This window comes from Crotalus tigris, unplaced genomic scaffold (genome assembly GCF_016545835.1).
Source record: "Crotalus tigris isolate CLP2741 ecotype Arizona unplaced genomic scaffold, ASM1654583v1 scf7180000024339.11422700, whole genome shotgun sequence".
NCBI classification, from domain to species: Eukaryota; Metazoa; Chordata; class Lepidosauria; order Squamata; family Viperidae; genus Crotalus; species Crotalus tigris.
The window spans coordinates 7,543,177-7,567,327 of NW_024100509.1; the positions used below are offsets into that span (position 1 = coordinate 7,543,177).

Below are 24,151 nucleotides of genomic sequence, written 5' to 3' on the forward strand. Positions count from 1 at the left end.
CCAAGAAACTACTGTACTTTCTGGCATATAAGACGACTTTCGAAAGCATTGAAATCGGCGCCGAAGTCGGGGGTCGTCTTATACGCCGAGTCGTCTTATACGCCAGAAATAACGGTAGTTTCTGGTGTATAAGACAACTTTCTAGGCATGTGACTCAGCGCCGAAGTCGGGGGTCGTTTTATATGCTGGGTCGCCTTATATGCCGGAAAATACGGTATATTAACATGGCTTAAAGAGTGGATAATGCTTAGAGATAAAAGACTATTATACCTAGAGGGGCATGACCTACAATTTGGATGACATGCCTTTCTGTGATATGGGGAGAATAAAATACATAGATGCTTTCAAAACCACTTTATAAGAAACACACTTCTTCTAGAATGGGAAAAAAATAAAAGCAAAAATTTATATCAAAATATCTGGATGGCTTTCAACAAGGGAAGCATTTGCTTACCCATAGTTAATTAACTATGACAAAGTTGTGACCTATAAAGATATTTTGGACAATGAAGGAAAATTGAAAGACAGACAAGATTTACAAGAACAAGGTATTGATCTATCATGGTGGCCATACTTGCAAATTCAAATGAGATATGAAAAAGACACTGAAACAACGGGATTCTATAAAGAATAGAGAGAATTTGACCAGATACTGCTAAAAACAGATGAAAAACTGATTAAGAAACTTTATAAATATTTGTTAAGCTTAAAGATGGAAGAGGAACAAATAAAAGAAACAATGATAATATAGGCAAAGAACTTTGGACATAATATAGAGCTAGAAAATTGGCAAAGTTTATAGGAAAGAAATGCTAAACTAGCGAAAGCAGTGGCAAATAAAGAAAATTTATACAAAATGTTTTACAGATGGCATTTAAGACCGGTGAGATTAGCGAAAATGTTTAAAAATATGTCATATAAGTGTTGGAAATGCAAACAAAAATGAGGTACTTACTACCGTATCTGGTGGATATGCCCTAAAGCTAAAATATTTTGGTCAAAAATACATCTATGGTTAGAGAAAATGAATAAAAAATGAATAAAAAAGCCAGAATTATTTTTGTAGGAATAATAGGAGCAAATTAAGAGAAAGACTTTATATACTTAATTTTACATGTATTAACTGCAGCAAGAATTGTATTTGCCCAATACTGGAAAAATGAAAATCTGCCAACAGAAGAAGAATTAATTAAGAAACTCTTAGATTGTGCAGAAATGGACAGATTGACATTAAAGATAAAAGAGAAAGAAGACTCAGCGTATTTTAGAACATGGGATAATTTTTATCAAGGAAAGCTATGGCAAATCTAGACAGCATACTAAAAAGCAGAGACATCACCCGGCCAACAAAAGTGCGTATAGTCCAGGCCATGGTTTTCCCAGTTGCAATGTATGGCTGTGAAAGTTGGACCATAAGAAAGGCTGAGCGCAAAAGAATTGAGGCCTTTGAACTATGGTGCTGGAGAAGACTCCTGCGAGTCCCTTGGACTGCAAGGCGTTCAAACCGGTCAGTCCTAGAAGAGATCAACCCCGACTGCTCTTTAGAAGGCCAGATCCTGAAGTTGAAACTCAAATACTTTGGCCACCTAATGAGAAGGAAGGACTCACTGGAGAAGGGCCTAATGCTGGGAAAGATTGAGGGCAATAGAAGAAGGGGACGACAGAGAATGAGATGGCTGGATGGAATCACTGAAGCAGTAGGTGTGAACTTAAATGGACTCCAGAAGATGGTAGAGGACAGGAAGACCTGGAGGAACATTGTCCATGGGGTTGCGATGGGTCAGACACGACTTCGCAATTAACAACAACAACAAAGAAAAACGAGTTAGAGAGAAAGGAATGTGATATGTGACATTGAATATACATTAGTAAGAAGATGTCTATTGAGCAATTAATTAACATATTGTTTATTATAAGTAATTATTATTCATTGTTTTATATATATACCAGTTGTTTATTGCTAAAAAGCTATTTAAAAACAATAAAAACAACTATTTACAATATTAAAAGAAACAACTTAGCTTTCGCTGGTCCCCTGCCAGAGTGAGGCTCAGGGGGTGGAGAAATTCTTTTTATATACTTTGCTGGTCTAACTGCTTACTCATTGCCCATGTGATAGAGCCATCCTTCCTGATTAACTGTAATTGCCTTGGTTGCCCTGCCTTCTCTTTTTTGCACTCCAATTCCACACTTTTCCTCTCTCTCATCCTTGTCAATCTCCTCCCTCCCAGCAACGTTGCTGCCGGTGTGCTCTCTAACCGCTCCCTCCTACTCATTCCAGGCTGCGCATTCAAACCCAGTGTTCCAAAAGGTTTACCATCAGGGCTCCCTTCCTTTCCAGCCCGTTGGTCTGCACGCTGTTCCTGCCTTTCGTCATCCATTCCTGTCAGTCTTTTTTTCGGTTTCCCTCCACCCCCGGGTGTGTGCATGCTCCATCATGCCTCATCCTTCTGCTCCGTCTGCCTACAACCAGTGGGGATGCCTATCAGTTTGCTCTTAGGCTCAGCCCCTCTCATCCTCATTAGCCTTATCTCCCCCAATTTCCTTTCACACCTAGCTGTGCGTGTGCACGATCGTGTCCTGTCTCTCTGCCCTGTCTGCCCATAGTCAGTTAAACTGTCCGCTGGCTCCTCTCCAAGTCCAACCTCCCCCCCTTTTTCATCCCCTTCCCCTTCCCTCCCCTTCCTGGTTAACCCTCTCTTGTTTGGTATCCCTGTCCTACGTGTTTTGGGTCGTACGGCCAGGTCCAGCATTCCTAATGCCCCCTCATTATCACCTTCCCCCTGAAACTCTTCACCATGCTCGCGTCCTCCCTCCTTTTCACCCCATCCATCCATCTGTATTTCAATACTTCACCATCCATCCATCCCTGTGTCTTTTCATCCCCCTTTTCCTATCTGCCCGGTAAGGAAGAGACGTTCAGAGGGGCATAGGATAAGAGGCAAATGGTTACATTGTAATGGTTAGCAGACCCGAAGGCAAATAAACAAAAGGTTACTTTGTAGTGAATAGAGGAAATGAACGTAATAAACCTGCATGCATCTCCCCCTCCCCCTTGGGAGTATGGCAGGATCCAGGGAAGGGTCAGAATTGGTTTTAGATCACAGAAGGTAGATAGAAATGAAATATAACTGGATTCTGACATCCTGCCCCCCTTAAAAATAAGAGATCCACCTGTAAAGAAAACAAAACAGGTATAAAAGTTAGTCTGGCTTGTTAGGATACTATGTATGAAACTTCTTTAATAGCTTCAGGGCTCTGACATGACATTTATGGACTCATTCGTTTTGTGAGGAGGGGAAGGGAGGGGTTTCCATGCTACTAGGTATTGAGTTGTCCCTTGATATCTCCTAGAGTCTAGGATTTCCTTTATTTCAAAGTGTTGTTCTCCTTCCACCATGATTGGAGGTGGTGGTGGGGATTTTTGGTCGTAAGGGTGACTGTTGTTCTCTTTTCAGCAAACTGCAGTGAAAAATTGGGTGTATTTGCTTGAGATTTTTGGGTAATTCTAATTCTACTGTTACTGGATTTCTGATTCTTTTAATTGGAAAAGGTCCTATATATTTTGATCCAGGTTTTTTACAGGGTTGTAGGGATTTTAGATATTTTGTAGACAAATATACCATTTCTCCTACAATAAATGGTGTGGGTTCAACTCTTTTTTTATCTGCTTGTGCTTTGTATGCTTGCCTAGCTTCGCCTAAGGCTTTTCTAACTATTGGCCAGGTGTTTTGTAATTGTTCTATCCATTCTTTCAGTGATGGGATTGTCAGTTTGTTTGGGATTAGTTCTGGCATGGGGTTGAAATTTTGATTGGTGGCTATTTGAAAAGGAGTGTAACCTGTGCTGGAGTGGACTGCGTTGTTGTAGGCAACTTCTGTGAAAGGGAGTAGGTCTGTCCAATTCGTTTGCTGGAAATTAATAAAGCATCTCAAGTACTGAGTTCGAGTGTTCTGATTGGCCGTTCCCTTGAGGATGATGACTAGATGACAGTCCCTGAGTGGTTCCTAAGAGAGATAAAAATTCCTTCCAAAATGCTGATGTAAATTGCACTCCCCTATCAGATATGATGTGTTGGGGTACCAAATGCAATCTGTAAATATGCTGCACGAAAGGTTTTGCTAAGGCTTTTGCGGTGGCAATCTTTTGGCAAGGCATAAAGTGGACCTGTTTGGAGAACAAGTCCGTAACTGTCCAAATGACATTGTTTCCATTGCTTTCGGGTAGTTCCACTATAAAATCAATGGCTATTTCCCTCCAGGGGGCTGAGCGATTCGCTACTGGTTGTAACAGTCCGGGCGATTTCCCTTGCAACCTCTTAGCAGTTGCGCACATTGGGCAGCTGGCCACATAACTTTTTATGTCCTTTTTCATGGATGGCTACCAAAATTGCCTTTTAATTAAGTGTAATGTTTTTACAAATTCAAAATGCCCGGCTGATTTTGTGTCATGGCAAAGCTGCATGAAAGTGACCCTCTGTGTGGTTGGTATGTATACATTTTCCCCCACCCAAGGTAGTCCGTCCTTGATTGTGCACACATGTCTATTTTTCTGGAACCACTCATATGTTTCCAAAGTTTTCTGGAATTCGATTCCGGTTTGGCTTCCAAGCTGCAGTTTTAATTTAGCTTGGACTCTGGTGGTTATTGGTTCTGCCAGTTGTGGTTCAGGCATGAGTGGTTTAGAATCGGTGGTTCGTGTGCTGTTATATTGGGGCACGCGAGACAGTGCATCTGTCAAGAAGTTCTTTCCTCCCAGCAAGTGCTTGAGCGTAAAGTAGAATTGGTGAAAATGCTGGGACCAGCAGACTTGCTTAGGGTTGAGCTTCCTGGGTGTTTTCAAGGCTTCCAGGTTTTTGTGGTCTGTCCACACCTTATAAAGGAATTTGATTCCCTTCAAGGAACTGGTGCCAGGTAAGTAATGACCAACATATCCCATTGATGATGCGTTTAACTGGAAAAGGTCCTATAAATTTGGGCCCCAGTTTCTTTGAAGGTTGCAATGATTGTAAATACTTTATGGAAAGGAACACCCGGTCCCCAACTTTATACGGTTTCTGCTCCACCCTCTGTTTGTCAGCTTGGCTTTATAGGTCTCCCTGGCTTCATCTAATGTTTTTCTGACCACCAGCCAGGTATTTTGCAATTGTTAAATCCACTTTTGCAAGGAGGGGATGTCAGGCTCTTTGGTGGGCAGTTCAGGCATGGCACAAATGTTTGACCATTTGCTACTTGAAACCAGTACTGCAGTGCACAGCATTAGTATAGGCCACCTCAGCAAATGGTAGCAAGTTGGACCAATTGTCTTGGTAAATAAAACATCTCAGGTATTGTTCTAGAACTGAGTTAAGTCTCTCTTTCCACCCCATTCATTTGAGGATGATGGGAAGATAATAAGGCAGTCTTAAATTCCTGTAATAAAGTCTTTCCAACAGCACCCACTGGTTCTGATTGAGCCCTGGTGGTCATAGGGACCACTAGTTGATGAACTAGAAATGGTTTGGTCACTTCTGCTTTCTTACTGTTATATTGTGGTAACGTGAAAAATGCATCAGCTAGAAAGTTCTTTCCACCAGGGACATAATGAATAGTAAAATTAAAATGATGGAAATATTGGGACCACATTGCTTGTTTAGGGGAGAGTTTTCTGGGTGTTTTCATGGCTTCAAGGTTTTTATGATCAGTCCACAGTTGGAACAATATTTTATTTCCTTTGAGGAAATGTCTCTAAGTTAGTGTAGGCCTCTTTCTCCCAAGCAGCCCACTTCTGTTCAATCTCTGATAATTTCCTCAAGGTGTAAGCACAAGGTTATAATTGTCCCTCTTTATTTCTTTGGAGCAAAACTGCTCCCACAGCCACATCGCTGGCATCAGCCTGAATTATAAAGGGTTGTTCTGGATCCAGATGTTTCAAAACCGGCTCCATACAGTCTTTTTTTCAAAAGCCTCTTGACATTCTCCCGTCGATTTTAATGGTTGAATGGACTCTGGCTTATCTCCCCCTCTGGTCTTTAACAGGTTTGTAATTGGGAGGGCAATCTGTGCAAAAGATGGGATGAATTGTCCGTAGAAATTTGCAAATCCTAGGAAACTTTGGAGTTGTTTCCTGGTTTTGGGGGGAGTCCAGTCCAAGACTGCCCTCACTTTCTCTGGGTCCATCTCTATTCCTTCATTTGTTATGTGATAACCCAGGTAATCAATATGATCTTTGTGAAATTCACATTTTGATAATTTGGCAGAGCACAGTTTATTCAGTACTGCTCTGACTAGCTTAATAGGATCGTCTTATACAAGTGCTCACATAGGACTTCGTTGATCAGTTGCATGAATACTGCAGGGGCATCCTATAACCCAAGTGGGAGAACTTTAAATTGGAAGCGACCTAATGGGCAATTGAAGGCAGTTTTCCACTCATCTCCTTTATTCTTATGCAATAATAAGGTTCCCTCAAGTCCAGCTTTGAAAAAATCTTTCCTTTTGATAGGTGCGCTAACATGTCTTTCATTAAAGGTAATGGATACATGTTTTTCACACCCACAGCATTCAAACTTCTATAATCAATGCAGAGACAAAGAGAGCCATCCTTCTTCTCTCTGAACAACACAGGGGCTGCTACCAGAGGTCTAACTGGCTCGATAAACCCCCACTCTGTTCTTTTTGATAATTTTTTCCAGTTCGTTCAACTCCCTAGGATTCATTGAGTATATTTTTGGTTTTGGCAATTTCGCCCCTGTGATGATTTCAATTGCACAGTCTGTAGGCTGGTGAGGGGGGAGTTTGTCTGCTCTTTGTTCACTAAACGCTTCAGCCAAATCTCGGTATTCCATTGGGAGGCTTTGCAGGCCTGACTCACTGAGGGCAGAGGCAAAATTGCAACGAAATCCACATCTCCCGCCATTTTCCTTAGTGATGGGTGGGGTTTCCCCCTGCGGGAGTCTCAGTTGCCCTTCCCTCCAGTTGATCATGGGGTTCCACTTCTTTAGCCAAGCCAGTCCCAAAACTAATGGCCACTCCATTCCTGGGGCCACAATAAATGTTAAAGTCTCTGTGTGGCCACTCAAATCGATGTATAGTCTGGTGGCAAAACTGGCAGGCACCCCCCCTGCAACCGAACCGTCCAGTTGGCAAGAAGTAATTGGAGTCTTAAGTCTCCTGAGGGGAATCCTCATTTTCCCCACTAGCTCTGGGCTAATCATGGTACACCTCAAGTCCAGCAAGGCTGCTAATTTCATTGTCCTCCCAGTGCTAGATATGGAAAGTTATGGGGTCAACTGGCCTACTCACTAATGGGTCATCCTCATAGTTGTCTTCTGCCACTCCTGGATCATCGTAGCGTGGAATTGGAGCTCGACCCTCTTGATTGCGATCCCAGGGGAGCTCTATGACTTCCTCGGATCTCATTGCAGTCTCCCTGGGGCACGATTGGGTCCTTGGGCGGGTCACCTGGCTGGCAGATGATCCCCTCTCTTGGCAGGTATCTTACTATGGCAGTTCATGGCTTGGTGTCCCTCCTTGCCACATTTGAAATAGGCAGTGCTGCAAGGCACGGCAGGCGAAGCTCATGCAGTCTCTCCTCCCTTCTCTGCCTGCGGCTTGAAGCTTGGTCTCGCTGGGTGATGTAGGTGCTTGCATTGATCAATCACTTCCTCAGCTAGCAGGCACCCGTTGTATAGCCGTCCTGGGGCTCTATAGGCTACGCAGGCATTGTACAGCTCTTTGTTGAGTCCATCCTGGAAACAGCTTACCCAGGATGTCCTCTAGGCAGCATAGACGACTAGCCAATTGTCTGAATTCCTCGGTATACTCTGCAACTGGTATTTTTTCCTTGCTTCACTGTCTTTATCTGCTTTTGAGCTTTCTTATCAGCCAGCCAGTCTTCGAAATGCCTGTGGAGGGCAGCCATAAAATGATTGAAATTTCTCAATTTGGGTGCGTTGTAGTTTTACAGGTCACCATCCAGTCATCTGCTCCACCTTCCAGAGCCAAGATGACCACCTGAACTTTGTCAACATTAGTAGGCAGTGTTCTCCCATAGATTTGCATGTAGGTGAACACATGTCAGGAAATACTCCAATCTCTTCGGGTCTCCATCAAATTTCACTCTGATCAGGATCGGTTTCACCTTGGTTGGCTGAGGTGGTCTGCCTCTGGCTCCTTGAGATGGACTGCCCCACCACTGTGCTGCCTCCTGGGCTCTGGGTGATGCCATCTCTCAGAGCTCCGATTCTTCCTCCTCCAATTCCCCACTGACTCTTCTTCCAACTCACAGCTTCAGCTACATCTTAAATTCATCGAGGGTTTTTTCCACATCATCACAGCTTCCATTGCCCCTGATTTCAGTTCCTCCTTTTCTCCGTCTTTGCTGGGAGGAGCAGGCTCTGAATTCTTTTTCTTTGCCTTCTTTTTTCCTCCACCTAGGGTCAGGGTAACTTTTGGGGCTTTTTCTTCCCATCCTTCCTTCTTACTGAGTGACCATCTGGCTCAATCATCTTCACCAGAGGTCCGGCCTCCTCCAGGTTTCTAGATAGGCTTTCATTGGCTTTCAAGCAGAGGATATCTTTGGACCATTTCTCTGCTTGGACCTCCTCCATGTAGAAATTGTTTGCGATTCCCCCGGTAGGGTAGCAGCTTCTCTAAGTTGAGTACTATACAGATCTTGCCTTATGTAAGGACCCACTTCAACTAACCACCAAAGAAAGCAGAACTCTTGAAACAGGCATAATCTCAGAAGGATACTTTTATTAGGGTCAGTGACAGTAGGAAAGTCAAGGCAAGATCTGGGGAGAAACCAACACAAACGGTATAGTTAAGCTAGCAATTTCTCCAGCACTGGAGATGGATAATCCACGCAGTGGGTTGAGACTGTATTCCTGGCCAATCAGATCAGTCAGCCAAAGTTGCCACGCCCCGTCATGGACCATGATCCTTTAGTCTTGACTGATCTGGCCATGCGAGACATCTACAACTTTTGGCTCCTGGGCAGGTATAGTTCCTTTCCATTAGGGGGGATTTTTTCTAGTAGCTGAAATTGCTTAGTTTAAAAGTTAATTAGAGATAATTTAATTCAATTTAATTGACCACTCAAAAATTTCCTTGCTAAATTGTAAAACTCAGGAAGTCAGATTCCTACAGGGGAAACCACCCCCACTTAAAAGGGGGAAATCCCTAACTCCCCTCCCTAACCAACCCCAGCCACCTTCCAGCAGCCGGCAGCCGCCTTAAACAAACGGGGAGGCTCGGGCAACCCCTCGCGTTTAAAACAAACAAACAAACAAAAAAAAAGACAGAAAGGCAAGCAGTTAGCAAGGGAAGCGGAGGACAAAGGGGACGCATGCTGGGAGGGAGATTGATTAAGGGAAACAGCTGGCGTGCGAAGGAGCAGTCTTTTCACTCCAGGCTGCTCAGGATTTTTTAAACGAGGCGCCATTGTCTGCACAGCTGGAAGCACGCGCAGCTCTTTGTTACAACCGCACGTGGCATAGGCAGCCTTGTTAACACATGCGCAGTAGTTTCCTGGCAGCGGCGGCCATATTTTTTGTCCAAACAGGGGAGTTAAAGTTCCTTAAGAAAGCTAGGTTCAGCCGCTGGAGTGAATTAATAGGCAAGCAGTACTGGGGTACTAAAGCATCTATTATTCATTCAGAGACATTCAAATCAGACACATAGCTACTGGTTCCAGGACTTGGTGTCTTCTACCTAAAGTAAATAAGAACCTTTCATAACTAACTGTGTTTAGTTGCCTTTGGCTCCTCCCAGACTTCGGGTCCCCCATTAGTGGCCCGTACGCCTCTGGATTTAGTGGTGGGTTCCAGGCATCCCCAGTCGCGTGCCTGTCCTTACCCACCATAGTCAAGCCGGGTTCCAGGCATTCCCATTAGCGTGCCTGTTCTTATCCGTGCACAGTGACTAACTCTGACAATTTTGCAGAGTCTGCTCCTGAGTTCCAGACGCCCCCAGTAGTGCGCCTGTCCTTACTCAAAGTTGGAGCTCTCCTACTACCTGGGTCCCCCCTATCGCGGCCCAGCGTTAGTGGAGAATGGAGGAAGCAATCATTCCCTCCACTGGAGCCCCGCCTTCATCCTCTGGAGCACCTGCTTCAGAGGATTCGGAATCCTCTGCAGCCCCTAGAAAGGCTGCAAGGAAGTCATCAAAGAAGGCTGACAAACAGGCAATCAGAAGACACCAAGCCCTAGAAAAAGAGTTCGACAGAGCCCAGAAAAGGGCCAGAATTGAAAATAGGCAGAATGGGGGAATAGGTCCTGATCTACCGCTGGGTCTCCCTTCATCCCCACGGGCCATTTGGTCATTAGGGAACTCATCACAGTCCCAAACAGAGGGTGGGATAGGCGAATTCTCATCGCTCTCCCGATCCCCCTCCCCACGGAGGTTACAGGAAACCCCGAGGACCATGCTAACCACAGCACCTGCAGGGTCGCAGGCAATGGTCACTCCTCCTGCATTGACAGGGGATCTGCTAGCTACCCTAATAGCACAGGCAGTGGACCGTGCATTTGAGGCCAGGGCTCAAACTTCAAAAGCCAAGCCTCTAGGACTTAGAACGAGGCATCGGGAGGAAACGGAGGATCATCAGGACCTCTCCTCCATCTCAGACTCGTCGGTCTCTGAGGAAGCTTACCTGGACCAGCCAGGTACGTCACAAGGGATTCAAATGTCTGAGGAGGAGGAGGACACCTCACCTCAAGGGCCGTCCTTCAGCGGCCTGTTTAACCCTTCTCTTTTTGTTACTATTCTGCGCAAGGCTGAGGCCACAGCCCATCTGGGGCATGGGACACCAGCGGAGCCTGTCACAGTTGACACGGAGGCTGAGCCGACGTTCGCCGAAAAGGTAACCACTCAACACCGCATACCATGCCCGACCATGTTCCTAAACACAATAAGGAAACAGTGGGCAGCGCCAACCTCCCTACCGCTTCCTAGCAATGCGGAGAGGAAGCTATTTAACGTAGCAAGGGAGCTAGAGGGAACATTGGAGGTGCCGGTGGTGGACGAACCCATAGGTCCCCTGATATCGGACACGGCCATATCAGGAGATTTTGCTGAGGCTCTTAAAGCCGAGGACCGAAAGAGTGAGTCCAACTACAGGAGAACGCACCAGGCAATAGCTTGGGCTACCAGGGCGTCTACCTCTGCGTCCTTTTTCTCCAGAGCCACACTTTGTTGGCTCCGTGAGTTACAGGGCCGGGTTCCCATGGAGGATATACGCACTCACCAGGAACTCAGCAAAATGGTAGCGGCCACGGAATATGCGTCGGACGCAACACTTTTAGCGACCAAGTTTTCAGCCAAGGCAATGGCGGCAAACAACACGAGCAGGCGCATCCTCTGGCTAAAGAACTGGCAGGCGGATACCAAATCCAAGTGGAAATTGGCTTCGGCTCCGTACCAAGGGGCAAAGCTGTTTGGTGAGGCACTAACGCCATACCTGACAGAGAACAAGGACAAGCGCAAGGTCCTTAAACACATGCTTAAAAGGCAGGACAAGAGACCCGGCTCCTGGGGAAGGAAACAATCCTTTCGTACGGAAGCCAGGGTCAACTACTTTCAAAATTCCCAACCCTTCCAAGCTAGACAGGATAGGGAAAGACAGGGGGACAGACAGAACACAAGACATAGGCAAACACAGGGAAGACGGCCCTTTCGGGGGAACAACCGCCCCTTCCGCCGTACCAGATGACTCCCGCCCAGACCTTCCCATAGGGGGCAGACTAGCAGGGTTTGCTCCCCAGTGGGAAGAGACCACCACGGACGTATGGGTCAGGAACACCATACGTCATGGTCTATCTCTAGAATTTCTCTCAAAGCCCCCGAACCGCTTCCGCCCGTGCCCCTGTCCCACAAACCCAACAAAGAGAAGGCTCATGAACGAGGCCGTTCAGCACCTTCTAAACATACGGGCCGTAGAGCCGGTGCCTATGAACCAGAGAGACCAGGGGTTTTATTCTATCCTCTTCGTGGTCCCAAAACCCTCGGGGGGTTGGAGAGCCGTTTTGGATTTGAAAAGGCTAAATTTCTACATAAAATACCGCAAATTCAAAATGCAGACACTACGCTCCATCCTTGGAAGCGTAAGGAAAGGGGATTTTCTGGCATCGATCGACCTCACGGAGGCATACTTGCACATCCCTATCTCTCTGGCTCACCGCCGCTTTCTACGGTTTGCCTACAGGGGGCACCATTTTCAATACAGGGCACTTCCATTCGGCCTGTCATCAGCGCCCAGGGTGTTCACCAAGATTCTGGCGGTTCTGGCAGCACAACTAAGAAACGTACCAGTCAGAGTCCAGTGCTACCTGGACGATATTCTAATCCAGTCATCGTCCGCCCAGCAGTCTCGGGCGGACCTAAAGTTAGTGATAAAAATGCTGCAGGACCACGGCTTCTCGGTGAACTTTCCAAAGAGCCATCTAACCCCAACTACGAGAATACTCCACCTGGGAGCGGTCATAGACACAAAGGAATGCAAGGTGTACCTATCACAGGAACGCCTCAGCAGCATAAAGAAAGCCGTAAAACAGGTAAGCCGCGGTCAGTCAGTGACGCTGGTCTGTCTTTCCCAGCTGCTAGGGAAGATGATATCGACCATAGCAATAGTTCCTTGGGCAAGGCTGCACTCAAGAGAACTGCAATGGTTCATGCTCCCGTTTCAGAGACAACAAATCAGTGCATCCCGGAAGAGGGTAGGCATACCTCCGAGAGTACGACACTCCCTCAGGTGGTGGCTATCTCCAGCTCTCCTCAGGGGGTCCCCCTTCAGGGAACCAGACAGAGTAGTAGTCACAACAGATGCGAGCTTATTCGGCTGGGGAGGCCACTTGGGGACCAAGTGGACACAGGGCCGCTGGTCAGCGGTGGATCTCCGACACAACATAAACTGGCTCGAGCTGCGGGCTATTCACCTAGCGTTAAGGCATTTTCACAGCAGCATAAAAGGCAGGCATGTACTGGTCCTGACGGACAACGTGACAGCCAAGGCCCACATAAACCGTCAGGGGGGCACACACTCTCGCTCGCTCTCGGCCGAGGCCCTCCTACTGGGGGCCTGGGCGGAACAAAATCTGGCCTCCATAAAGGCCGACCACATATCGGGGGAGGCAAACATCCAAGCAGATCTGTTGAGCAGATCAACAATAGATCACTCGGAGTGGCAACTACACCCGAGGATCTTCAGGGAGGTCTGTCACCGCTTCGGGCTTCCCCAGGTGGACCTTTTTGCCTCTCCTTCCAATGCCCACCTAACTCGCTTCTTCTCCCGATTCCCATCCAAGGGAGCAGAGCAGACGGACGCGTTACGGAGCCCATGGCCAAGGGGGCTCCTGTACGCGTTTCCACCCTTACCTCTCCTTCCGGCGGTAGTACGCAAGATTCTGCGGGAAAGGGCCGAGGTAATCCTTGTGGCCCCTTATTGGCCAAGGAGACCTTGGTTCGCAGACTTGAGGAGTCTCTCCCGCACGAATCCATGGCGGATTCCTCCGGAGAGGATCTCCCTCAAGCAGGGGGAGATCTCCCACCCAGAGCCACAATGGCTACAACTAGCCGTCTGGCTCTTGAACGGTCAATTTTAGCCAAGGGGGCTTGCTCACAGGGTGTAATTAGGGTCATACAGGCATCAAGGCGCCCCTCCACGAACCGTATCTACGAGGCCACGTGGAGAAGCTTCCAATCATGGTGCTCTAAACAGGAATTGTTACTCGAAGGGATCACAATTCCCAAGATCCTAGAATTTTTACTAGATGGCCTAGAGAGGGACCTCTCGCCAAACACACTGCGCAGGCAAATCGCCGCCCTCTCAACTATACTTTCTGCCAGCCCCGGTGAATCCTTGGGCAAGCATCCCTTAATACGATCCTTCCTCAAGGGGGCTGCAAACATCAGACCGCCAACCGTGCACAGGTATCCATCATGGGAACTACCACGAGTACTACAAGCTCTTACCAGAGCGCCCTTCGAACCACTCAAAACATGTGACATTCGCTATCTGACCCATAAGGTAGCATTCTTGGTAGCCATCACGTCAGCTCGGCGGATATCCGAGTTAGCTTCTCTCTCAATGAGGAAGGACCTGTGCCATTTTCACAGGGACAAGGTAGTCCTAAGAATAGACCCTTCATTCATTCCAAAGGTCAACTCCCTTTTTCACAGATCACAGGAAATAGTCCTACCAGACTTCTGTCCAAACCCAGCTCATCCCCTGGAACAACAATGGCACACCTTGGACGTACGCAGGGCACTAAGACATTACATTTCACGCACAGCGGAATTCCGACGCTCGGAAGCGCTTTTCATATCCTTCCACCCTGCTACTAGGGGCCGGAAGGTCTCGTCCTCTACCATCGGTAGGTGGATTAGGGCATGCATCACGGGGGCATACCAGGCGGAGTCCTTGCAAGTCCCCAAGCATATCACAGCCCATTCCACAAGGAGTGCTGCCACCTCAGCAGCATGGGCCATGCAGGCTTCTATTGAAGAGGTATGCAGGGCAGCCACTTGGGCCTCGCCCTCTCCATTCATTCGTCATTACAAAATCGACAGGTACTCCTCTGCAGAGGCCTCCTTCGGTAGGAGGGTTCTCCAGCAGGTGCTAGACCAAAGTTGCACACGGGACCAGTCTATTCCCCAACCCAAGGGACAATAGGCTTTGGTATGTCCCACTGCGTGGATTATCCATCTCCAGTGCTGGAGAAGGGGCGTTGACTTACCTGAACGCCTTTTCTCAGCACGGAGATGGATAATCCACACCCACCCTTATAGACTAGAATAATAGGGTATATTTAGTGGAGCCAAAACGTCTTACTGTCAGTCAATGGCTGCGCTCGAGTCAAGACTAAAGGATCATGGTCCATGACGGGGCGTGGCAACTTTGGCTGACTGATCTGATTGGCCAGGAATACAGTCTCAACCCACTGCGTGGATTATCCATCTCCGTGCTGAGAAAAGGCGTTCAGGTAAGTCAACGCCCCATTCCTCCTCCCACCAAAGTCATAATGTCCATTTGAAATCTAGACAATCTTCTGGTGGCACGAAGTCTGGCTGGCTGGTACAGTTGGCACGCATCTCAAGGTCTTCTCCAGCTTTCCTTTCTCTGTAACTGTCTCCCTGACATTCCTTTCTCAAGGGGATGGAGGCAGGAGAGGGAAAGTAAAAAGCGAAAGTTATCCCAAGCAATAGCATGCTCCCCCTTCCCCCAGCAGAATGGCAGGCCCCAAAAGTAGAATAACTATGCAAGAGAAACGAGGGTTTGGGGACCTGCATCCTCCATGCTGTATCTTGTCATATTTTTCAAACTTAATTCTCTTTATAATGATCATTATGTACAATGCACATATTCCCAACCCTTTTGTATCTCCCCCAGTCCATGCTGGAAAGCTAATACACAAAACTATTGGATATCACTTACTTATGGTAAATTTTGGGTCTAGAGAAGAAAGGCTTGCTTGGAAATGATGTCTGCTCCCTCTCTTAGCACTTCAGAAAAACTGAACTCCATAACATTAAAGAGACAGCTGAGAAGTAACTTAACAGAATACATAAGACTTAACATGAGGTCTTACTTGTTAAGAAGTTTACAGAGGGTTGCCCTTGATTCTAAGAAAATCTTGTCCAGTGTTATAAAAACAGAAGTGATACTACTGATAAGATTACAAAACAATATCAGATTTTGGAACTCCGTATATGGAAAGGGACCCATTCACCACTGCCAGCTCAAAGCCACCAGCTCACCACTGCCAACTCGCTGCTTCCAAGTCACTGCAAGAGAACTTCACACAGCAAATTCATTGCAAGCAGCTGAAAGGATAGCCAGGTGGGCAGATGAGTGAGCTAGTGGGCAGAGCTGAGTGTGTGGTGGTGAAGAGAAGGTGGCAGCCGGGGGCTTCCCATTTTTACACTCCCCACCACTGCCTCACTGGGGTTGAAGCCTCTGCTGCCGTGGCAGGCTTGGAACCGCTGCCACTGCCATTGCTCCAAGCCCAGTATGGTGGCAGCAGCAGCAGCAGCAGCTCCAAGTGGCAGGTCCGAGCCCAATGTGGCAGCAGCAGGGAATGTGAAAATGGGAAGACTCAGCTGCTGCCACCTCCTGGCCACCCGCCCTGACTGCCACTGCTATCCCCAGCATCTTCCACTCAGAGCCTATCGCAGCGGCAGTGGCAGGAAGGGATTTGAAAATGCAAAACCTCCAGCCGCTGTGCTATGTGCTCTGCCCACCTGCTTGCTCATCCACCTGCCCAGCTCTTCCTCCAGCCACCTGTTGTGAGTTGTCCCTGTGGCGAGTTGTCCATGTGGAGTTGTACTGTGGCAACTTGGTGGGAGTGAATTGGCAGAGGTAAGCTGGTGGTGGCAAGCTAGCCATGGCAAGCTTATTGCAGCAAGTTGTTCTTTTACTAGTCAAAGATAAATTGATAAGGAAATAGTAATAAGTAATTAGATTACTCTGGTTTATCAAATAAATGAGATAGAAAGAATTACTACTTATAGAATCATAGGGCTGGAAGAAATCTTGGAGGTCTTCTAGTCCAACCCCCTGCCCAAGGCAGGAGACTTTATACTATTCTGGACAAATCTTTTATTGAAAACCTTCAGCAATGGTTACAGTTTCTCTTACTTGCTAAACCAGATTAGATCCCTCCAGATCTTAAGTTCTATACCTTTGTTTAGAACACTGTAGACTTGGCCTTCACTTATATTATTTTCACTAAAGGCATCCACATCAGAGCAGACCTCTGGGCCATCAGAGAGGAAGGAGATGTTGCTATGAGAGCAGGGTGACTCAGAGATAATATGGCTACTGGAAGGGGTCACTGAGCGCCCTTGCAGTTTTGCTTGGAGAATCTTGATGGATTGTTCTTTCTGGAGCTCCTTGTTTATCCTGAGGAAAGGCAAACCTTGAAGATTACCAAAGATATTGATACAGCCCTCTTTTTCAGTTTCAGTTTCAGTTTCAGAATATGTACTTCCCCCCTCTCTGATTCTGTGATTTTTGCACTCTGATCAGCCAGTAAACTCTCACAGTCTGTAAGTGAGCTAAATAATCCCATGAGAATATTAGGGTTCATTGCACAGTCAGCAAGATATTCAGACTGGTTTTGGCATTTTTGTCCACCTATCAAATTATTCCCAAGGACGTGGGATAGGCAAATGTGGATATTTGATGGTGTATGTAGGATTATTATTACTGTTATTATTGTTTATTATTATTATTATTATTATTGTTGTTGTTGTTGTTTTTGCTATAAAGGATTTTATACTTGTATGGAATAGATTACAGCATGAGGAATTCAATAAATTGAGGTGCCCTATATTCAATGAAGAAAGATAACTGTTAATTTGGGAGTTTTTCTTGAGGCAAACAACTTGGCCAAAAGGATAATAAATAAATAAATAATAAATAAATAAAATAGATACAAATGAATACTTATCAAGTGGCAAACTATATAGTTTCATGGACTTCGTACAAACTATACAGAAAAATGAATGAAGGTAATTTGGATAATTCCAAAATAAGCCCGTATTTAGCAATCCATAATAATTACCTCATAAGCAATTCATGACTTGTTTTATCCTCCATGTTTAGATCATTCCCTAAAAACAGAATTTTAAAAAAAGTTAGTAATTGTACAGCTTCTCCATCACGGGACCTTACTGATCACTTGGTATGCAACTCAGCCTCCCCATATGCTTCTTTTAGTGCAAAATTAAAAACAGAGAAACATGGAGCTTACAGAATAAAAAAGATTCCATTCCAATGTTTCCAACTAGCTTCCTTGTTAATTTTTAAGCTTCTCATATATTGTGCCCATGATTCTATAGTTTTCTCCATAATCTATGTTGGACATACTATGACCTTATAAAGCCTAATTGACCTATGGTTCCATTAGCTGCTTTGGACATGCACTTGTTAGACTTAACCTAATGAAATAATGGGATAAGTAACTCCCAGATTGTTAGGTTGTGTTTGTGTTTTTGGGATTTCCCACTTCGCTCTATTATTGAGGGATGTGTGTGTGTCTGTGTGTGTATGTCTGTGTGTCTGAGTGTATATGTGTGTGTGTGTGTGTGTGAGAGAGAGAGAGAGAGAGAACATCAGTTTTAATTCCATGTTTCATAGTTGTGAAGTATCATCATCTTCAAATGGTCAGCATCCCTCATTGATTTAGTTAGCATCCTGGGCTGAGGCCAGAAATCCCTACCCTTTTTTTATGGAGTTTAAGCAGGCCCTAAACTCTAATGCGAAATAAGTTCCCCGTGTATTTTTCAATATCTCTACTGAGTTATCTGTCACATTAAATTTCTTTCTGTAGCATTTTAAAAATACTATTTTTCAGTAAGTCCCTCTATAAGACAGAGGTCACCAAACTAGGATGTGGACAACTTTTCAAGATATACAAGATGTACATCTTTTTGGAACGGTACTCTTTATGTTATACTGCAGAAGTACTGATGAAAGAAAGCTACGGGAAATCTATTTTGAAAATCCCAAAATAAAGCTAATTTAAACTTTGTGTGCACCTATTGAACTCACCCTGGTTCAGTTTTCTGGCCAATCGGTCTGCCAATTGGTTCCCTTCTGCAAGTTGCTCACGGAAGCTCTGACCCAAGTAGTAGTCAATGTCAGTGCCTCGTAGAAGCTCTTCAAAGGATTTGATGGTGTCCTTGAAGTATTTGTTTAGCATATGAGACACCCCTTGTCCCTCTCGCATCAGCTGGCGCAGATGGGAAAGCTCCCGAGCCTGAGTTTGGACTAATGAGTCATATTTCCTTGGGGAAAAGAGAGCAAACCAAAGTTATTAAGTGATCCAACTTCAGGACAAGTAAGAAACAAGGATTTTTCTGTGCACTTTGTCCCATTCACCAGAAGGACATCCATACCTGAAGTATCTCATACATTCATCATAGAGGGCTGAATTCACTTTCACATTCTGGAGTGAGTTTACAAATTCTTAAATGGAGAGTGGATAATTCAGAAATTATTCATATATTACATAGCATAGTGTTTTCTATTAATTTTATCTAGTACTTATCTTGCAGTAGTTCTCATGCAGAGAACTATTGTTTGGAGTTACCAGAAGAAAGGAAGCTAGAGTAGAGACTTAAACTGCCCAATGAAGTTTAGTTTGATCATACCATTTGCTTCAATATGTAAAAGCCAACTTCTTGAAGTAGGTGCTTTATTGGCCATTGTGATTTTGCAGAAACCTACACCAATGCTCTGTCAGACTTAGCTGATCATATTTATCCCTGCACCCTGGAATGTCTTACCCCAAGGAGGCTGTACGTTTCAATTCCTCTGGCAAAAATTCCTTTGGCTTAGTCTCATTCAGATGAGCTTCCAACAGGGACACTCTCTGTATAAGTCTGGCCAAATCTTTGTTGGGGTGGAGATTTGGTGGGCTGAAAGTTCCAAAGCTATCAAATTGCCAGCCTTCATCTTCAAAAATCATACTGTGGGAAGGTGAATTGCCCAGAGTGTAGCCTTGCTTCAATTGGAGTGGCTGATCTCCCACAGAACCATAGTCACTGGTAGTGGATACAGAATGCACACAACTTTGTAAGTTCTGAATAACTTCGTGGAAACTTTGCAATTGCATCTGAAGGGCCTGAATATGCTGGCGGAGAACTGGAGCATCATCAACTTGGCTGACACCCAGGAATGCTTCCTGTTTCACCAATCTGTTTAGAGGGGACTCCGGTGATTTCTTCCAAAAGTTTAGTTGCTCATCATGATCTCTGCATTCTGAGTAAAACAAAACAACAACAAAAAAGACTAAGAATTAGGACTAAATAAATAATCAAGGCTTCCAGACTAATTGAGTTTGGATCACAGCAAATTCCAATTTTCTGTATCTCTTTTGTTTGTAAATATCTACAATTTGCATGTACAATGATGACCAAAATGGAACTTTGAGATATGTTTTCTGTACCTTCTTATATTAAGAACTCTTTGCTTAAGATTTATTAGGAGTCCTTTATAAGTCAAACAATTGAAAGCATTAAGGATGGCAGCCAGAGGAACATCTTACATTACCAGGGCTTGTAGTCTCGTCCCTGTCAGCCTCATTTTCACTTCTGCCACAGGTTTCATAGCCCAGGTCTTGAATATCCATCTGCATCTGCTTGTTATCCTGCTGTACCATAGGTTCACCTGTCACAATATATGTTTCAGTTATTTTCTATTGATCTTCTGCCAGAAATCCAGATGCGCACAAGATAATGCAAATTATATGGCATGCACACTATTAGTTTGGTTTAAAACTTAGTAGGAAAGTTCTGTAAAAGACAGGAATTGTTAAGTGAGGTTTGGAGGACTCCATGTGCACATACTTATGATTACGTACGTTTAAAAAAACACACTACAAATTACCATGATAGCAAATTTAGTGAGATTATCCAAAAAGATATTCATGATAGAACCACTAGCTACCATAGATATCTGCCTGTTCAATACAGAAATTGTACAGGTGGTCTGGAGACATCACTTACTTTTTATGTGAAATGCTTATATGTATGAGGTGGTGGACCTATGTTTTTTAGCTTTGTTTAAACTACTATGAAGACACGCTGTTATGTAATCAATTGTCATTCCAGAAAGTTCTACAGAAAGGAGGAAAGTTCTCTTGAAACATCCCCCTATTCCTGTGCAAGCACTGGACTTTTTGAAGTTTAGAAATTATTTGGCCACATTGCATATTATGTTTAAAATGAAAGAAGTACATTTTTTTAAAACTTGGATTGAATCTAATTATATCATTTTTGATAATTTTCAGACATCCCTAGCTGAAATATCATGTTTTGTCTACTCCAAAACAGGAAAATAGCTCATTCATTAAAGCTATCAACCACAATAGAATGTTAACACAATTTTCATGTACAGCCTTGCCATTTTTCAACCTTCTCATGGCATTTATTATTATAAGTAATATTGATTTCAATTCACTCTAATATATTGATATTTCGATACAAATTGCTAAACTATGCCTTTCAGCATTCTCTTATTTCAGTTTCTCCCTTAAATAATTTCACTGAGTTTATTTTTAATTCCATTCACTCTGAGGATTTCCTTTTGTAAAGCTCTTTTTATCTATTTCAACACATGGTTTTTATTTCTGTCACAATCCTGAATTCTCTGGGTTTCTTTTAATCTTTTATTAAAAATGAGGAATATCTGGATGTGAAGCTGGCAAGGAAGCTTTATTATGGGCTCCCTCTTTGGAAGTTCTTCAACTCAAGAACATATTCCTTTGGTTTAAAGAGGGACTAAGCAGCTAAAACAAAAATAAAATTAAAATATTAATACTAAACAACACCCCTCCCCACAAAGCAGCAAAACAGTACAAATACTTTGTAATTTATCTCTGTTAAATGTCATTCTGTTATTTTTTGCCCATTTCTCAAAACTGTTTTGATTTACATTTGTCTCTTCCAGTTATTAACTATTTAGCCTAATTTTATGTCATGTATACATATTAGTACAGTTGATAAGCAATCCCTTCATATTTTCATCTAAGTAATTAAAATATTGAAGAACTATTTAACTTATCACTTTGGGTTGTAATTTTACTCACTGAGTAGGGCTTTTAATTGTTTGAGCTGGGCTATCTGTGCCTGGATGATGGCTTCTGACACCAAGAGTCTCTCTTGTAATTTGTGACACTGTTGCTTGCATTGGGGTTGTTTGGACTTCTGGACAAAACCACTTGATACTCTGCCTTCTTCAGCCTGCAAGAAGAAACATGAGTGCTTCAACCATCAGAAGAAATGGCCCGATAGATGTGGATGGGCTCTGCATTACTTGGCCTAGCCCTAGAAGATATATGGTGTCAGGCTTGCCATCTTCAGCATCTTTCGCTTTGCTGGCATTCAACCATAAAATGCAAGGGAGGGGAGAAACAATTGGGGAAGTAAGGCATGGGATTGAGCAGGAAAAGGGGAGGGAGATGACAGTGACAAGAACCAGAGGTGTTGATCTGGACTAAACCAGCTGATCAAGGACAAGCCTGAGAATGGTATGTGAAACTACACCAGAGAAGCACCAACCTTCAAAGCTGTTCCCAAAACATCAAAAACAGATATTACTGGACACTAATGGACTGGCCAAGACAGGAGGCCCAGGTGGAAAGAGAAAATTGCAACTTTTGTGTGGGAATATTCAGATCCAGCTTTGCTTTTTCTGTATGCTTGACTTTAGTAAAAGAACCTTTCAATTCAAGAAATGGAGTCGAGGATCTTTCTTTACTAAACATCTGAGCCAGGACCAGCCTGACATATGGATAATGTATGCTGTACACTTGGTCAGAGATAGTATTTTGCGGACCCCCATCAGCCAAAGAATTTTGACTGGCAGAATCTAGGAATGGAGCCTTCTCTGCCATTGCCTCTGCCTGGTGGAATACGCTGGTGAGGCAGGTTCCATTCTCTCAGCCTTCCAGAAAGCCATAGAATCATGGCTCTTTGCCCTTGTTTGGGACATGTAATTGAGATGGCAACTGTGGGGTTGGTTGGGGCCGATAGCCCTTCCTCCCACCTTAAGAGATTCTTAACATCTCTTACATCTTTTAAATTTTATATTTTTAATCCTTTTATTATTTTACTGTACACTACCCAGATTCTCGATGGGGGTCTTAAATATGAAAAAATAAATATTCTTTCAGGAGGGTTTATGATACAGAATAGGCATAGCTAAAGCAAGCAACAGCCACGGCTATTTTAAACTTTTATAAAAAGAATATTGCATTTAATTTGCACTAGTTTGTTTACAAGTAGAACTTGGTAAATGAGCATAGGTGGGTTTTATTCACTATCAAATCCCCTTTCCAACAATCAGCCATATTTCCTGGCTATTGAGCATGATTAGTTTTCACTGACTATTTGAGATAGCAGCAATCCCAGCTTTGGCCTATGAGTAGCAGCTGGAACCTAATTCACAGAGGACCAAGCTTAGACTTTTCTAATATAGATGACCAAAGGGCAGTATGATCCACAGGTGAATAGGCATTACTAATTAATGGTGGCAGGTGTTGGTTTAATCCATTTCTTTAAACTCTGATCATACCTGGGTTTCTTCTGGGCTGCCCATAATTTGATTGGGTGGGCAGTGCAACAATGGTGAATGGTCATGGTGAGCTTGGCAAGTGCACTGCTCTTGTTCATTAATCAGAGCTGTGCTAGCTGTCATTTGGTGAATTGTGGTGCCTTTGCATCCTTGGTTTTTTAGATTCAATTGTTCTTTAAGGAGGCCAATCACAATCTCTGAAGTGTGCAGTTTCTCTTGCAGTTTCTTGATATCCCTCCTCAAGTCCTCTTTATCTTCCTTTTCATCTTCTTTCTCCCAAATCTCTGACAACTTTGCTTCTCCAATTTGTTCCTTGAGTTCTGCATTCTCGAGACAAAGACTAAGCAGGGCCTTCCTGTTGAAACACAGAGATTAACATTGAGAATGAAATATTATTTAACACTCACCTGGGGTTATTCAGTCTACAGATATTTATTCAGTTATCGCTCTGCCATTAATAACAGAACAAATATTTTGAGACTCCATCAGTTTGAAGATTGCCCCTTTAGTTTGTTTTAGTAAAAAAAGAAGAGAGATTCAGTAGCACATTGCCTGCATGTAGAATGTCATCAGTTAGAAATCTGGCAGAAATAAGCTAATTTGTTCTTAATTATTATTTTTATCTCCTTGAGCTATGTACTTTTCTACATGATTCTTAAAAAAATAAGCACTTATTTAAAAAGAAAAACTCAGCTGAAAAGTGGGTAAATTGGGAAAAGAAAAATAGTAATTAAACAACAAAAAGAAAAGCCATTTCCCCATATTGCAAACAAGTGGTTTTCTATAAGTCAGGCAACTATTATATGCACCATGCTATTGAATTTCCTATGTCCTAATACAGGCAGTCCTCAACTTACAACAGTTCATTTAGTGATTGTTCAAAGTTACATCACTGAAAAAGTGACATAACCAGTTTTCACATGACCATTGCAGCATCCCCATGGTCATGTGATCAAAATTCAGAGAGTTTACAACTGACTCACATTCATGATGGTTGCAGTATCATGTGATCACCTTTTGTGATCTAACAAGCAAAGACAATGGGTAAACCAGTTCACTTAACAACCATGTTACTAACTTAATAACAACA

The 24,151-nt window shown here is 44.1% G+C and overlaps 2 protein-coding genes across 22 annotated transcripts in view; one reads left to right on the plus strand and one right to left on the minus strand.

Annotated features, from left to right (window-relative positions):
* Window positions 1-24,151, plus strand: part of LOC120300205 — a 111,154-nt gene that overhangs the window by 44,596 nt on the left and 42,407 nt on the right. The gene's annotated exons all lie outside the window — the stretch shown is intronic.
* Window positions 1-24,151, minus strand: part of LOC120300202 (phosphodiesterase 4D interacting protein) — a 247,225-nt gene that overhangs the window by 28,071 nt on the left and 195,003 nt on the right. For all 7 annotated transcript variants that reach the window (XM_039325907.1, XM_039325906.1, XM_039325904.1 and 4 more), the window contains 7 exons: window positions 23,062-23,416; window positions 21,575-21,728; window positions 20,038-20,154; window positions 19,272-19,746; window positions 18,535-18,770; window positions 17,546-17,594; window positions 16,661-16,881 (listed from right to left, as the gene is read on the minus strand). In XM_039325907.1, coding sequence (XP_039181841.1) covers window positions 16,661-16,881; window positions 17,546-17,594; window positions 18,535-18,770; window positions 19,272-19,746; window positions 20,038-20,154; window positions 21,575-21,728; window positions 23,062-23,416 — 1,607 coding nt within the window. The remainder of the gene's footprint in view (window positions 1-16,660; window positions 16,882-17,545; window positions 17,595-18,534; window positions 18,771-19,271; window positions 19,747-20,037; window positions 20,155-21,574; window positions 21,729-23,061; window positions 23,417-24,151) is intronic.